At 41.1% G+C, this 17,848-nt stretch overlaps 1 protein-coding gene across 12 annotated transcripts in view; it reads right to left on the bottom strand.

Annotated features, from left to right (window-relative positions):
- LOC110081139 (methyl-CpG-binding domain protein 1) overlaps positions 1-17,848 on the bottom strand; it is an 83,722-nt gene that overhangs the window by 24,303 nt on the left and 41,571 nt on the right. For 5 of the 12 annotated variants that reach the window (XM_020797600.3, XM_020797598.3, XM_020797599.3 and 2 more), the window contains exons 7-15: positions 17,773-17,813; positions 15,694-15,837; positions 15,405-15,539; positions 11,666-11,716; positions 11,122-11,190; positions 10,577-10,681; positions 6,625-6,690; positions 1,811-1,867; positions 331-414 (exon numbers count right to left, since the gene is read on the bottom strand). In XM_020797600.3, coding sequence (XP_020653259.3) covers positions 331-414; positions 1,811-1,867; positions 6,625-6,690; positions 10,577-10,681; positions 11,122-11,190; positions 11,666-11,716; positions 15,405-15,539; positions 15,694-15,837; positions 17,773-17,813 — 752 coding nt within the window. The remainder of the gene's footprint in view (positions 1-330; positions 415-1,810; positions 1,868-6,624; positions 6,691-10,576; positions 10,682-11,121; positions 11,191-11,665; positions 11,717-15,404; positions 15,540-15,693; positions 15,838-17,772; positions 17,814-17,848) is intronic. The other 7 variants (XM_078386451.1, XM_020797602.3, XM_072991292.2 and 4 more) reach the window with 6 other exon arrangements.

The raw sequence follows: 17,848 nt of genomic DNA on the forward strand, positions 1-17,848 counted from the left end.
AATTATACCACAAAGATCTGGATGTCCTGGACAACACACATAGTGTGATTGCTGACCTTGAGCCAGACATCCTGGAGAGTGAAGTCAAGTGGGCCTTAGAAAGCCTGACTAACAACAAGGCCAGTGGAGGTGATGGCATTCCAGTTGAACTATTTAAAATCTTAAATGTTGACATTGTTAAGGTGCTAAACTCAATATGCCAGCAAGTTTGGAAAACTCAGCAGTGGCCAGAGGATTGGAAAAGATCAGTCTACATCCCTTTCCCACGGACACGACTTAACAACTAAACAACAACAAAACAAAGGCTGTGAAAAAGAGAAATATATTTACCACGCTCTTCTTCAGCTTGGCTGAGGGATGTTTGGGAGGGTGACCCACCATCTTTCTTTCTTTCACTGCTTCCAGCTGCTTCTTCTGCAGGGAAGAAAAAAAGATGATTAGTTCTTTAAACCTATCTATTCTCTACGTTATCTTTCCCCCAGCAGAGAGACTCAAGACAAGCCTGCAAAGGTACTAAATAAAATCCCTTCAAAACCATTTTAGAAGAGAAAAAATATAACTCCCCAACCCTTAAAAGCCCTTCTTGAGCAGCAATTTAGTGATTAAAACCTTGCCTGAGAAAAAAGGTCTTTGCCTGCTAGCAAGAGGGCAGCAGGGAGAGGACCAGCCTGGTTTCCCGTAGAAGGGATTTTTGTACTTTGTACCTGGGACCAGCCACTTAAAAAGGGTCCTCTCTTGTGTTTGCACCAAGCAGGCTTGTGAGGGCAATGGGACTGAGAGAAAGCCCCCTGCCCACCCCCGAAGATCTTAATGCCTGAGAAGGCTCATATGGGGATACTGTATATGGACTCTTGGCCAGGACCAAAGTCATCAAAGACTTTATAGGAAAAAAAGGATTTTTGAATTGAGACCAGAACTGGACCAGGAGTCACCAAAAGCTGTAGTAAGAAGAATTTCTATTCTCCCTACAACCAGCTCTAGTCAGGAAACTATCCGCTGCATCACAGGCCCGCTGAAGGTCCCCAAATCCCGTGTGTGGGTTCTCAGCAGGCTCTAAGAGCTGCTGGGGGAGCCAGCAGAGAAACTCCCTTGCACTGGCAGGAGACTGAATCTCCCAAGGTGCTCATCCAGGAACCCCAATGACAAAAGTAGCCGCTGTCACTTTGCACAATCACCTTTCCAAATATTACCCATGGGGAGACTGTTCAAAGTTAGCAGCTTTTTCTGCTGCTAAGCCCTGACCAAAACCTGAACTGGATCTCATTTGTTTCTTTAATTCAATAACTTATCCCCTTCAGCAAATGAGTCAGCATTAGTAGTGGTTTTCTGAAATTAGATATTCCCACAGCCCCTAATAACTGCCACATGAGGAAAGGGGATCCACAGAAGCAGGGCTGCTGATGTGGTCAGGCTTATGTGGCCAAAGCTAAAGCAACAGGATTTCAGCCAATATGAGATTTCTCATGCAGGTTAAACCTGTGCTACTCTGCAAGGCTTTATCAGGTCTATGAATAGGGTAGCCTCACTACCCATCACTGTCCCACAGAGCAATGAGGCGATTCCCAGGAAGCTGCGCAGCTGAAGAAGCATGTCCTTCTACTTCCAAATTGATACAGAAGGAAAGAAGCGCAAGGTGGACGTTAAAAGACTTCTGTTTGATTTCTGGCTTCAACTCTCCTGGTGCCGGTCATCTGCCTGGAGGGTTCTAAGTGGCTTTTGGGACTGGACATCCTGAAATTATGAAAATTCCATCATAACAACATCCCACAACAAAACCATTGAGAGGCTTCTCTCTCTACTGCGCACTTACCTTACTCTTTGCAACAGAAACATTTCCAGGATCTCGCTCCATAGTAGGTTTCCATTTCTAGAGTGAGAAGAGAGATGAAGAAATAGTGCAATCAGCAAACAGAAATAAAATTTGCTGGGTTTGGGCATGCAAGGACCCCATATATTAGCAAAGAAAAGGCTGAGACAGCAGCCAGGATAAGATGAGATCTAGGCAAGGCTGACGTAACTCGTGTAACACAAACAGCTTGCTACATTCAACTCTGAACCAAGATTCAACCGAGCACGGAGAAGAAAACATCATCATCAGTGTTCTGAGAGACTATGTCAGATAAAAGTAGGAAAAACAGCTATTCAAGTCATGCGATCCCCACTGGTTTTATAACTTCACAAAGACAGAATGTCACGCAGCACAACATGAAGGCCTGAAAACAAAATCTTTTTTCCCCATAGGAGTTTTACAGTGTAAAAAGCAGATGTTTGGGGAAAACTGTGGGGGAAATTCTGAAATCACTTATATTTTGACCCATTCAAACGTAGAGGATAACTTTTTTGCATAAAATAATTTGTACAACTAAAAGAGAACTCCAATACATAGTGGAGAGCTCAATGTTGTTATGAAGTTCAACTGGAAATCTAAACATGTGGCTAGTCCTTAATATTGTGATAGCTCCACCTAAATTAGGCATGTTATTTTGTTTATAACAAAACCTGGAGTTTTACTTGAAATTCCTTGTCCTCTTCATGAATTATACTAGCAAAGATATGCCAATGGAGACAAGGCCAACCCCCTTCCTCTTGTTCCAGCAGGCAAAGTGCTTATTCTTCAAACAGGCTTTTGGGAATTGGCTGGTTCCTAGGGATCGGTCTTATAATTTGGCAAAATGGCTGTATTCTCTGGTTCTAAAATGTTATAGTTATTTCTACATATTCAAAAAAAAAAAGCTTGGGAAAATTTAGAAGATTATATAATAGATCTAGAATCCAAAGCGCTTAGAGCTCATGTGATATTAATTGGGGATTTTGATGCAAGAATCAGCACTGATTGATTATACATTAATTTCCTCTTCTCTATCTAGACTGGCCAAGGATTCTGAGTTGGAAATCCAATTGACTGCTCACAGGGCTTTTGAACATCAATATAGTGGTCAAACTTTAAACACAAGAGATAAACATTTGCATTGGTCAGAAGTAATAAACATTAAACTTACCAGCCTATTAAAATCTACTTTGGGGTGAAGAATTAAAAACTTTAGTTTTAGCAACAGCCAAAGCTACCACAGTCCTACATAATCACTTCTCATTGGTTTCAGTCTTAAAAGTATGTCCTAAGCCCAAAACAACTTCCCTTAAAATGTGATTTAAGCAAGAGGTTTGACACTTGGAATGTTTAGTAGGTAAAATCTCAAGAATACTAATTCATAAAATGTATAGGCAAAAATAAATAAATAAATAAAAGAACAAATACAAAAGACATAAATATGATGACACCTTAAAGACTAACTTATATTTTAATGTGAGCTTTCATGGACAAGTCCACTTCCTCAGACATAAGAGAAAGAGACATAGCACGGTAAATATTTATACATGGCATCAAAATACACCAATCAAAATATGCTCATAAAAGAGCATAATAAAACATAATTAGCTCAAAACAGAAGAAAGCAGCACAAAACCAAAAAGAGTTACGAACAGATTCTGCTTTAAATAGTAACTAAACTTCTGAGCCACTGGGTGTCGATCAAGAAGCTGGCAGTTCAAATCCACGTGGCAGAGTGAGCTCCCGTCACTAGTTCCAGCTCCTGCCAATCTAGCCGTTCAAAAGCATGTAAAAATGCGAGTACATAAATAGGTACCACCTCGGTGGGAAGGTAACAGCATTCCGCGTCTAGTCATGCTGACCACAGAAAGTGTCTATGGACAAGCACTGGCTCTTCGGCTTACAAACTGGGATGAGCACCAGCCCTTAGAGTCGGACACGACTGGACTTAATTGTCAAGGGGAATATTTACCTTTACCTTTATTCTGGGCATTAATTACAAATGGTCTGGGTGACTCCTCAGGCTCAGTTAGCTACAACATTACTCATGTTTGGAAGCACTATTTCTCTAAAATGTTTGCTGAATCAAGAGCACCACCAATGAATTCAATTGTTTTGGACACAAACAACCTGACCAAATGGGACCCGGTAACCGTGGCTGAAATAAAGACCTTAATCTCTTGTCTGGAAACCAGAAAGGCCCAGGAACAGCTATAATCTCACCCAAAATTCTGAAGGCACATAGAGACTGGTGGACTCCAATCTTGGTACACTTATTCATATCAACAATACTGGACAGCTTCCCCTGACCTGGAGAAAGGCTAGAGTGATCCCAAACTTGAAAAAAAAAAAGGCAATCGGAAGGAACCTTCAAATTACACATTTATCAATTTCTTGTTAGTAGGGGGCAAATTATATGCCAGATATTTAAAAATCAGACTTCCCACCTGGAACAAGGAAGAGAATATTCTGGGGGATTAACAGGCAGGTTTCAGGAAAGGCTGCTCAATCCTTGACCACTATTTAGTACTTAGCTATCAAGTAAAGAAATATATGAGCTCCTATGGGAACACATTTGTGGGCTTTAAAGACTTGAAATTGGCTTTTGATTCAATTCCAATGAATAAATTGTGGAATAAACTATATCTTTCTTCAATTGATAAAAGACTGCTTTATCTTATTAGATGCCTTTATCAACATATTATAATTCAAGTAAAGTGTGACATGAAGGGTAATCTGATAAATCCTATTCTTACTACTTGGGGGGGGGGGTGTTCACTAAAGCTGAATATTAGCCCCCACAAAATTTAATTTCTACCTCAATGACTTGATCAAAAACTCTTAGCATTAGAATTGCGCAGTCCCCAAACTGGCAGAGACCAAAGTGCCTTTGTTTCTATAAGCAAACAATGCTGTTCTTATAACAGTCTCTATCAGTCTTCGGTGGATTTTACATGTTTTCATGGGCCATATTAAAGATAATTTGCTAACAATCAATTTCAGGAAAAGCAAACTCATTTTTTTTCTAGATGTAAATGAGTGAATAACAAATGGACAGCATACTGAACAGGCTAAGAAGTTTAATTACTGGGGCATTGCTTTTTTTCCTCTTTTCTTGGCCCAGCCATAGACAAGTCTGCAGTCCAAGTGGCACAGAACACAAGCAAAGCCATTCTACAGGCCTTTTTTTTCCACCAAGGGGACACAGTTCATCCCTGCTGCATTACAAGTAGCTAATGCAAAATTCTGTCTCAGCTGTTATATGACAATGAATTCAAAGTTTTAATTCAGCTGTTGAACGTGTGCCCTCAAACCTATGACACTCACTTTCTGGAACACCTAGGAGTGCTTCATCTGCAGAGCTATGACTAGAGGCTGGTCTAGTATCTGCAGAGTCTCTACAGCTTGGTCTCCTGCCTTTCAGTATTGGTTAAAGGTTGTACAGTATATGCTGAATCATTCACAGGTTACCTTTTTTTCTTGCAAAAATATGTTTTTTATTAGTTCCTGGTTCAAGGGATTTATTGATAAATTTGTGTGGGAGGACACTGCCAGCTTTGCTCAGTTGTTTTTTTTTTTTTGTATTTTTATTTTTTATAAGGGATAACAAAAAGGAAAAGGGAATTGGGATTGATGAGGAAGAGGGGAGACAATAACATACTTTCATCCATTCTGTACCTATTGCCATATCAAGATATTAAATTATTCTATTTACTCTTTTCTGCCTTCTAGATTCAGTTCTCCTTTCAATATGTACTGTTCACAAGCTGCCTGTTGATTCTGTCCACTTGTTAAATAGATCCCATCTTTCTGTTGCCTTTTGCAAGGGATAGTCCTTCATGACTTCTGATAAAATGTCCATTTCGGCTATTTCCCGTATCTTTTCAATAAGATCTTCTTGTTTCGGTACCAGCTTTGCTCAGTTGTAAAGGTAGATATCATCAGTTATCTGAGGCCACAACGTGTGTGTGTGTGTGTGTGTGTGTGCGCGCGCGCGCGCGCACGTGTGTGTGTGTGTGTGTGTGTGTGTGTGTGTGTGTGTGTGTGTGTGAAGGGTCTAGATTTAATTGTGATCGTGGTTCCAGAGAACTCACTGCTTTCAGCAATTTCCCCCAAATTTGGTTTCACAACTTTGGGAGTCCAATGGTTCATTATGTACTGTATACATTTTTTTATACATGTCAGTTAAAACACTCATCTATGGCTCGTCAACAAAGAGCAACTTGCCTTCAACACCTAAAACTATCAAACAGCAGAAAGAACAGCCAGAAACTCAACAATCTAGTCACAATCTTGACTCAGATTCTACCACAAGGTGTACATTAAAAAAATGAAAGACTGGATGCAAGGATATAAACTCATATGGGTGAGTAATCCTACAGTCCTAATGATGTTGACACATGCATGCATGCATATACACAGACAAAACTGCAGCATACGTATTCTTGTGCACAAGCCAATGCAAGCACAGTTCCTCATTCCCTTAGTAAAGGCATAACCAGAAAACTACAGGTGTACAAGGTGCCTCCAGGAGAAAATACTTGTGTGGTTTTTTTTGCCACACGCAGGCAGCTTTCATTCACCAAGAGCAGAGATTCTCAATCTTTGGCCAACCACAAATTTGCACTTTAACTTCCCAGGTCCTTGGCCGCTGCCCAGCCTGGAAGCTGGAAAGTGAAGTCCAAAATGTCTGAAGGATTCACAGTTAGGAATCACTGATACCATGCATTCATGAGTCACAAGACTGCAACAGTAACACAAACACTTTTACAAGACCAATCTCATATACCACTCACTGTTGTAGTAGCGTTCTTGCGACGATGGCAGCCTGAGACCAGCTGGGCCTTTGGAAGGGGCCCATCCTGACAGCCAAAGAAATTAAGAAAGGAACAAGAAATGAAGGACTGCAGGCAGAGGCCACTTGCTCAGTGACACTGGAAGATGAACTAGTCTGAATGCCTAGCCCAAGAGAGTCAGAAGATGCACTAACACAGCACTTGTGTGACTGAGCAGGTGGGTCATTCATCTCGACACAAAATAGCTAAATCTTTTAATTAGATTAACAGAAGAAAGGAAATCTTTAGATAAGCAAAGTCAAGTACAGTATGCAGGATTTCATACTGATCTACCACAGTGCTTCCCAACTTTGCATCCCCAGATGTTTTTGGACTCAAACTCCCAGAAATCCTTGCCAACACAGCTAGTGGTGAAGGCTTCTGGGAGTTTGAGTCCATGACCACCTCGGAACCCAAAGTTGGGAACCACTGATGTACAGTAATCTCCATCCTGATACCCTCCAGATGTTGCTGACTACTAACACGAAGCCTCCCAAGCCAGCCCTGCTTTCTATGTCATCGTGCTCGACAAAGAGACATTTTATCTTAAAAACCTGCACAGAGAAATTTGTGCATTTTTAACTGGCCTAATAATAGCATGACCGCCAACGAATCCACAGATTCCATTTTTATTGGACTTGTGAAAACCTCCACAGATCATTTGAAGACAGACAAAATGCTTGGAGGCTACAATTCTCATCGTTCCCTGCATGGCAGCAAAAGAACTTGAATGCTTTTTCATAACTTTTTGTTTCTTGCTTTACAAATGCTGACACAAAAAGAGGTAAACAAGAGATATTTGTGTTTTGATTTCTCCTGACTGGCAACTCTTATAAACTACCATAATGTTTGTAGTCAGAGAGCAGTCCTCTGAAGCAGACACTTTAGACTAAAATCTGTGATAGCACTGTTTCCTTGTAAACAGAGCAGGTAGTAATATTCCTCATAGGGAAACAACCATAATGGCAGAAACAAGCTGTTTTTTTCCCCAATAATAATATTTTTGAAAAATAGAGAATATTTTCATACATGCCTATGGGTTCTGCAATTGAACTACAGAAATATATGTTTTTAGAGTTTATGACTTCTAGCAACATATGCAAGAAAAAACATTTTTCTGGAATATGCATTATTTGTTGCTAGTAAGGTCTCTAAATGAGACCTTACTAGCAACAGATAATGCATATTCCAGAAAAATAAGTTACTTTCCATGATCAATATCATTGACTGAATACATTGCATATTTATGCAAAAAATAGTAGTTGAATTAAAAAGAGAGGGAAATTGAAGCAATTTAGATGTTTCACATGCTGGTTTACACTATGTTCCATTTCTGGTAAGAGAAATCCTTTTTTTATGTGTGTCAATGTTTAATTGCTTAAGGCTCTTATATTACAAACCAGATTCTTTTATATTTTAATGTGATTGAAGTGTCTACAAATAATGATTTTCAACACAGCAATCAGTTTTTATGTTCTATGTATAGACCTGAAGCATACATTCTTTAATTAAAAGAAGAAAAGACTACATGTGTGAGCTTGATACACAACTTTATTTTCTACTCAGAAATGAGAGGGGGGAGACAACATATGATGAATACGAGAACATGATTTCAGCATAAAGATTTCTATAATTTAATTTTCTGCCCAGAGGTAGGCTTTATAGCCATTCTCAACAGGGGGCCATATGGCCCTCTGGGACATCCTGGCACATTTGAAGGGGGCCACAGATTCATCTATGATCCATGCCATCTTGGAACTGTTTAAATTAATTGTTATATCTTATATTGCCTTGTTTATAACTATGTAAAACTGTGAATATTTTAAATTGTTTTATTGTATATGTTGTGAGCCGCCGAGTAGACTATGTCCAGATGGGCGGCATATAAATGCAATAAATAAATAAATAAATAAATAAATAAATAAATAAATAAATAAATAAATAAATAAATAAATAAAATCTGTTCCTGTCACATCCTTGTTTGAACACAGTTAAAGGCTTTCTTTATTAGATGGGGGGGGGGGGAGTTCCCAGAACCTGAGAAGAGCTCCTAAAAGGACCATGGCCAAAAAAAGGTTGAGAACATTTATCCAAGGATGTCAAGAAGATTTTTCATTTTCAAAATGCTATACAATGTCTGAGTCCCATGCAAATAAAACTTTATTAGAAGTGCCTGCTGGGACAAATCCTAGACTTCTTCAAACTCTTTTAAGTTCTCCTCTCTCATATGTAGGCAGGATTTGAGGAAGAGGTACAAAAGTGCTAGAACCTCTAATGTGACATCACCAGAATATGGATTTTGGAAACTTTAGTCTTGAAAGTGGCACAGAACATCTTGCCTGCTGCCTTACTGATAGCTCTCAAAATAGTTTCCATGGCAATGTTAACATTTAAAAGATGTCACAGATCCTGTTTGAGCTCAAGAATTAATTTCCTTAAGATTCATTATTAATACGACATCTGCCAGTTTCTCTGAATTTACAAGCAGGGAATCCTTATCAGATCAGGCTGCTGAATTCATGGTTTCCTTATTTCATGACTTGAACAAGGCTTGAGGCATCTTCACACTCTGTATCTTCCTATCAGACAGAACTACAGTGGTGCCTCGCTTGACGACGATAATCCGTTCCAGCAAAATCACTGTAGAACAAAATCGTCGTCAAGCGAAAGTAAAAAACCCATTGAAATGCATTGAAAACTGTTCAATGCGTTTCAATGGGAGAAATACCTCACAGTCCAGCGAAGATCATCCATAGGGCGGCCATTTTCTGGTGTCCGTATAGCGAGGAATCCGTCCTTAACACAGTGGAGAGCCATTCTGCTCAGCGGGCAGCCATTTTGAGAGCCGCCGATCAGCTGTTTTTAGATCATCATTTAGTGAAAAATCGGTTCCCAAAGCAGGGAACCGATTGTCGTCAAGTAGATTTTCCCCATTTAAACATCGTTTTGCGATCTGAAAAACCTCATCGTTAAGCAGATTTGTCGTGGAGCAGGGTAATTGTTAAGCGGGGCACCACTGTACTTAATGAGGTCTTTTATTTCTGTTTTTTTTTTTTTTTTTTTACTTCATTCCTCTTACTAGTGCTATTTAAGTGTTTGTTCAATCAGGCCTTTAGAACTCTGATTGCAATTGTTTTTTTCAAATCAAATATGTATTCTATGATCCAGAATTTTCTTGAGAAATCCTTATGATTGGATTCCCAATTACGCAGGTGTGTGAATATGCCCAGACCTGTACCATATCTGACAATGGTGGGAAATCAAATTATAACAAATGTTTGTGGCACACCTTGACAGAAACAAAAGGGCCCTCTGAAGTGGGTTTTCACTTTAGGCTCCTCTTAGACTCCCTAGAGTCTTGATTAAGTGCCACTTCACAACTCAGCTGGTCAGAAGGAAGATCACTCCCCAGAGATGAGACTAAGGGGAATTATATTTTCTGCAACATCCGCTAGTTAATATGCCATACTTCAGACCTCACTTGTAGCACACTTGACACAAAGGTCTAACTGGATTGCAATTCCCATCGGCCCTAACCACCACTGCAAATGATAAGGGCAGATGAGAGTTACATTCTAAAAGTATCAGGAGAGCTACAGGTTCATTCACAAAGATTCACTTGGAGCAAGACACAGCACGCACATGGGCAGACTGTCAGAGGAATGCTCCAAAGGTCAATTCCTGCAACTCACATGTGATCAGCCTCTCCCACATTGCAGCAGCAATGATCAACCAGGAGGAGGGAGAGGTTCCACCCTCCCTCTGCTACAGCAGTTAAGACTTAATACAAGCAAAACCTAGGTAAGCACAGGCTGACACCTTCTGTAACTCTCTTTTGCACCGACTCCAACTCAGCCTGCACACAGAAATTTGCCCAAGGCCTCTACTCCATTATTTTAAACCTTCCACTCACTGTGGACTCTGGTGGTAATGGTGGTGGTGGTGGTAGTGGCGGTGGTGCTGACACCCGCTTATGGCGTCGCCTTGGGGCCCCCTGGGCCTTGGGAGGAGGCCCATCCTAGTAGGCACAGGGGAGAGAGAGAAGAGGAAGAAAGAAAACAGAAGGACAGATAAAGATATAAAACGCTGAGAGAGCAGCAGAAATCCCAGTCACATAATCCTGAGGTCATTGACAACGAATCTGTCAGAACTCTACCCCACCATTCTCCAAAAATCATGTTATCCCATTAACCTTGCAAGACAGATTAGACACAGAGATCCAATATCAGCTTAATGTCCTAGTCAACAATCCTTAAAATCTGTCACTGCTTAAAATGCCTATTCCAAATATCTCATTTCTGGCCCCAGAACTGGGCACCAGAACACCTACCACTGTCCTCCCCTTCTGCTCCCCCGACCTCATGATATCTGCCCAGCAAAGGAGTGACTCAGTGGATGGTGCATGCACGATGGGGCTGGCCCACATGCTGAACAGCATGCAGAAGTGATGCCACTCACTGTTGCAGGGGCTGGCTTCTTCTGCCGGCGTCGTGCTGGGGTAACAGTATCCTTTGCAGAGGCTGCTTCCTGGTGCCAACCGGGAAAGAGCCAAAGAGGCCATTAGGCACATCACTCACTTAGGCAAGGAGGAAACAACACCAATGACATGTACTTGGGAGGTGGGTGGGTGGGTTCTTCCCCAAGAACAGACACAACTACAGAGAAATCCATGCACAAGGCCAATGTCTCAAGCCGCGGGTTCTCTTGCACAGCTGTCACCAAAAAAGGAACCAACAGGTCACCGTCCTGCTACTAAGAAGAAGGCACCTCCCTAAATCAGACTTCCTGCCAGGCTACAGCTGTACATTCACACCCTCCACATCTGACAGATGACTGCACAAGAGGAAAAGCACATCGGCTGCATGAGAAAAACAACAACAACCAGAAACAAAGATGCTACACAAAACAGTTGAGGAGCAATCAAGAGGCACAGATGAGCAGGAGAGTAGCACAGAATGGAGTGCATGCCAAGCTCAGAGAAGAGCACACGCCTGGTACTTACTACGGTAAGCTTCTTGGAGCTACAGGTGTCCTTCTTGGGGGGCATTTTTTTCTGGAAGAAACAAGAAGTGATCAGTGCCAGAGCTATGTGACACTAAAGTATGATGAATGACATCAGCCAACAGGGATGTGAGATCAAGAAAATGATTTTATAGCCTGAAATAAATCTATAGGTGAAATGTAAGAGCAGGTAAAGCAATCCACAGTAAAACAATTAAGAAGGAATTACAGATGTTTGTTGTAGGCTCTTTGTAAAAAGTCAGAGGAGGAAGACAGGAGTGAGGAAAAAAACATGGCCTGATATGTGGGAAGAAGATGATAATGGGTCATAAATCGTATTCCTGACACTAGCCAGATGTGCCTAGTGTTAACATTCCTGGAACATCCTATGAATGATGCCTTGTTCTTTATGAATTTGTGTTTTAGTACTTTTGTATCTGTCTATATAAGGTCTCCAGATGGTCCCAGTAGAGAGCAGCACATGATGTATTACTGAACTGCTTGTGTGGTTTGGTGTTAGTAAGGTTTTCTTTGGTTAGTTTTTTTGGTTAATTGGAGGGAGTTATATATATGAAAAACTATGGATACATGTTCATATACGGTCCTAGTAACACACATATGTTTGAGAATACACACATAAGCCTCTGTATTTTCCTCCAGCCACATCTTAATAAAATGCTTCCCTGCCACCTCCCTGTCATAGTAAACAACCTGAAACATAATGTGGATATTGACAAATCACCAAGAATTTCTCAGGAGAACTCCAACCCTTTAGTGCAAAATAGTGAGAAGGCACAGTCTTCAGCGCTTCAAACAAGTTTTTTAAAAAATACTGTGATGAATATATGAAGCATGGGTTTTCGCATACAGGAGATGAGTCCTAAGCCCCAGCGTGTAGTGTGTGGGGAAGTATTATCCAATGGTAGCATGAAACTTTCTTTACTGTTATGGCATTTACAAACAAAACAAGTCGGCTACACAAACAAGGAATGCAGGCTTTTTCACTGTCTAGAGAAACATCACAATATGAAACTGTTCTTGTTGTCAGCTAACAAAGATAACAAAAATGTACTTGACGCCTCCTATATTATTAGCTATTGTATTGCTGGATGTGGTAAGAATCATAAATACAGCTGACAATTTAATTTCTCTTTGTGTAAAAGATACCGTTCTGTATATGCTTGGCAAAGAACATGCGAGGAAAATGAACACTATCCCTCTTTCAAGCAATGCAGTATCTCAAAGAATAAAAGCTATGTCTGATGACGTTGAGGCAACAGTAGTAGACAGCATTAAAAATAGTAAATTCTTTGCTATTCAAGTTGACAAAAGCAGATGTTGCTTATTTCGTTGGTTTGCCACTTATTCATTTATTTGTATTTATTTATAAAATTTATACCCCGCCCCTCTAGACCATGTCTACTTATTGAGAGGTACTTGAAAGGCAATGTCCTCCCATGAAATCAAAAGAAAGCGTACTAAAACTAACATACATATGTAATCGACCAGCATCCATGTTATGGCTTTGTAATGTTTTTGACGTGTATTTTTAAATAGCTACATAGAGAACAGGTTTATAATAGTTGGCCATTAGCATGTGTGCACATACATCACCAAATGATGCAGATGAAGAGTTTGCAAACTTTTTCAAACTTCACAGAAGGCAAAAAGATAGGCTCTTGGCCTGCTCCCATAAAAGGGTGATCAGTCATCACAGAGACCACACAACAAGGTTCCCTGTAAGACCCGTGATAGCACACGCACGCCTCCGCCCCCTCCATATGGCTTTCCTTCTCCTCCGCGCAGCCCCTTTGATTCCAGTCCCAACGGACTCTCCCGCACACGCAGGGAAGAAGTCACACGAGACAGAGGCATGACCACCTTACTCTGGAATACTTTTTGCATTATGTATGTACGTATCTATGTATGAACAGTTATGTACTATCCCGTGTTTTATTGTTTTATCCTATATTGTAAGCCACCTAGAGTGGACGCGTCGCCCAGATAGGCGGGGTATAAATAAATAAATAAATAAATAAATAAATAAATAAATAAATAAATAACAACAACAACAACAACAGCAACAGCAACAACAAGAAGGTATCAACTTATGTATCACCCCATAGTGCTTGAAGCATTCTCTGGGTGGCTTACAACATAATTACGCAAAGAAGGCTTTGTTCTATTATGGGTACTATTCCAACAAGTTAATCTGTGACCTGCATTTTAAATGCAGTCTATGATTTCACTGTGTTTTTTAATACAGACTATAAGTCACCCTAGACTTCTAAGAGGAAGAGTGGAATACCAATCAAGTCAATAATGAATAGTAATGATGGCTGATGGCTAGAGATGTAGAGTGAGCACAGTTTTTCTGGATATTCTGCACTTTTTAACATTCAGGTATGACAAACATCTTGGATTATAAAGAAAAGGTTAGGTTTATATAATTCAAATAAAAGAACAAAAAAACCCATTAGGAACTCTACTGTGCATTCTTTTATTTGAAGAATGAGAAATCCATGAATGGTTTAATTCCTACCATCACAGAGGAAGAGGGATGCATGTAAAACTGTGTCACTTTATGGCTTAGACCCTATATTCTGTCCTCAGTTCTGGCAAAACCAAGCAGGAGTGGGGGATTGTAGCAAACAACAGCAGACATACATGAGCAAAGAAAGCATACTGCTGATTGAGGGGGTCTGGATATCTCTTCTTACACAGGTAGGCACGGACTTTCACATTAGGTTTCTCAAAGCTCCATCTCTCTCAGTGGTGAAGGAGTTATCCATAAATGGGACGTATCCAAGCTCCACAGCATAATGGGACAGGAAACACTACTCTTAAGGACAGGGGGCCTATTTGAGTATCAAATGACCAAAGGCCTTCCAAGCAGAGTGCTTGGTGAGTACAGATAGCAAGGGCAGGCTGCTGTTCTGCCAACGTCCAGCAGGGGAACATTGGTAGAGAAGTCTACTTAGGCAGAAGTTGCCCAGGTTGAACGAGCTGTAATGCAACTCGGTTTGGAATGGCCTTGGCTTTCAAAACAGTGAAATCACAAGCCTTGACTCACTGTGCCAAAGTGAAGGTCCAAACACTTCCCCCTCCCCCTACGGATGAGGGTGGAAAGAAGACAAAGAGGGCTTCTGGTCATCTGAAGGAAAACATTTTTTCATATAAATTTTGAGAGCTCATATAAAAAAAAATATTCTGTGCCTTTTCAGGAGAGTGACTCAGATAAAAGCTAAGGGATAGCCAGGTCTTGTCATCTCTGAAGGCACAGAAGATCAAACCTATACCCCTGTTTTTGTTGACAGAGAGGGCAACAGCTCTGAGACTCAGCATGCTACAGCAATCCCTCCCCCCAAAAAAAGTTACTTTAAAGGCACATAATCTAATGTACATTTGCTCCCATAAATTCTAAATGTGGACTAGCATCCTGAGTACAGCATAGATCAATTTGTCACAATGGAGAGATCGTAACTTGTGTAGATGAAAGAGAGGAGTAAAACCATGCAGAGCATTTTAAAAAGACAATAGGCAAAAACCTATTTGAGAGAAAGATTTCTCCGAGTCTAAGGCAGGTGGAGAACAGGGTCTAAGCCACAGACAGTTTTATGCCATGTCTTCTGCCTCCTTGTGGGTGTCCATATGAGTGAACCCAATATTGGACTGGAAGCCCTTCTTTCCCCCACAGAAGACCCAAACCAAGTCCAGCCCAAGTACACACATACACACACCTTGCGTTTAAGGCAGCGACGTCTGAGGCATTTCCACTGGCGCTTCATGCCTGGTTTCTGCCTCCGCAAACAGATAACACAATCGCCACAGTCTTCTGTTATCTTGCAGGCCTGGCACAAGCCACATTCAAGGCCCTGCAGAAGGTGGCCGGGGAGAAAGGAGGACAAAGAGAAACAGAGAAGAGTTAAGCCTCAAGACATTCGGAAAGGAGAAAGGAAAAGAGGAACAGCCAAATTATTGGGGAAAAGGAGCTCAGGGGAGGGATAAGCAAGGAGCAGCTGGTGGTACCTTTTTGACAATCTTCAAGCATCGGCGCAGCAGGCATTTGATGCCAATACGGAGCTCGGGGCTCTTGGCTCGCAGGACACACACACTGCAGATGCCGCAGTCCTGAGACATCTGGCAGGCTTGGCACACACCACAGCCAATTTGCTGCAAGGGCAGAGGGGTAGGGGGTGAGGAGGGGATTCGAGGGGAGGAAACAGCATGAGCCCCTCACCTCACTAGCCAGCCAGCCTGCTTGCCTGAACCCAAGAGAAGTGCCCCAAAGGACATTCCCTCCGACTATCTACTAGCCTTACATCACCAGGCCAAAGAAGGCGCCTCCTCACACAGAGTCATGCTACTGGGGCATTAAACCAAATACCATCCAAAAGGATAGCAAAAAGGACTTGAGCCAAGATTTTTTTCTGTGTATCCCTGTTCAGTTTATTCTCTGTGGCTGCTCCCAGGTTGTAGAAGGCTTCCCCTCGGGAAATTAGGTTTGCCCCCCTCCTCTTTATTCTTCTGCCAAGAGTTGGAAGACTCATCTCTTCAGGCAGGCTTTTAACAATCACAACTGAGTCACTGAATGCCATTTTTTAAACTGAGTTTTTAAATGTTAAATATTTCTAAACATTCAATATATTTTATTTGCTACCATTTGTTTATTTGTTTTTAATGTATGTCATTTTTAATTCTACTTTTTTAACAGTGTGAGCCACCTTCCGTCCCCTTATCCGGAGAAAGGCGGCCTATAAATAAGTCAAATAAATTAATTGAATAAATTGAAAACACCATGCAAAATGTTGTCATCAAACACCATTTAAAAATTATACTTCTATCACACTCTTGATCTTGGTAACCAAGAAATATGAAACTCGTATTTCAATAATTTCTGTATATATTCTCAGCTCTACAGATACCTAAGAACCGAGTGTTGGGTTCCTTTACTTTTGGTCCTCTACACTAATGCTCTGTTTCATCCCAGCGCATGGCCAGGTTGTTCTGAAATCGCTCTGACACTTTGACTTCTGACTTCTCTTTAAAATGATTATTAGAGTGTCTGGGCCCTTTTTAAAAAAAGCATCCTGTCATCAGCCAGTCTGGTGCCGTGATGTTTTCAAAGTCATCCCTCAATCTGCCAGTTGAAGGACATACAACAGTATTTATATGATACTGTTCTATTCAGGCACTCTTCTATTCAGGCAGAGGATGATTTTAAAGCACTACCAAGATGTTAACATACAGTAGGAACCCCCATACTCCTAAGAGATCAGTTCCAAGGCCCCCTTGCAGATGCTGAAAAATAGGTACGGCGAATGGCATTTTAATAGTCAATGCTATACACAGTATGGTCTCTGGCTCACCCTAACGGTCAGTTCGGATCATGATGTTGTGAAAATATATTTATGTAGTAAATGTTATACATAGCATGGTCTCTGGTGTCCTCTAGTGGCCAATTTTGGTAACTTCACCTTTAGAGATATGTATTTCTAGGATTTTTCTTTTAATATTTTTGATAGTTTCAGACCGTGGATAAGTGAATCAGCGGATACTGATCCTGCAGATAAGGGGATCCTACTGTATGTAAGTCACTGTGGGCTGGCTGGCTAGGTTGGGACACCTAAAGAGAGAGAGACACCAGCTACAAAGCAGGGAGAGACATTATCACAAAAGGCAGATCTTCATAATTCAGACAAGGATTCCCTCCCTCTCACTCTCACGCTCACTCTCACTCTCTCTCACACACAGGCTCTATTCATGCATACGCCTAAGGGTACAAAGGGCTACATTTGTAGTGGGGATGCACATAATCCCTGCTTCCACCACTCAGACATCCGTTAAGATTTGTTGGTGTTTTGAAGAGGACTGCGAAAGCTAAAAGTCTTCACTGGATTCTCCGACTCAGCACACAAAGATAAGGCAGACTTCTGGGTTGCAGGGGGCATTCAGGTTTGTGTATGCATCCCTATCCTCACTACAGATTTAGGCTCTATACATGAACAAGTAACTGGACAGAATGGGCGTCACACAGTAGTGTCAGAAATCTGCATTTCAATACTAATGCCTAAATCAGAAAAGCTGCATTTAAGCTGTAGAATTTACCTTGTAGTATCTCTGCTCCCGGTTGAAATCTCTTCTCTGGGCTGGAAAGGAGAAGGAGAAAAAAATAAATCAATAA

The sequence above is a fragment of the Pogona vitticeps genome, chromosome 2, assembly GCF_051106095.1.
Source record: "Pogona vitticeps strain Pit_001003342236 chromosome 2, PviZW2.1, whole genome shotgun sequence".
Lineage (NCBI taxonomy): Eukaryota > Metazoa > Chordata > Lepidosauria > Squamata > Agamidae > Pogona > Pogona vitticeps.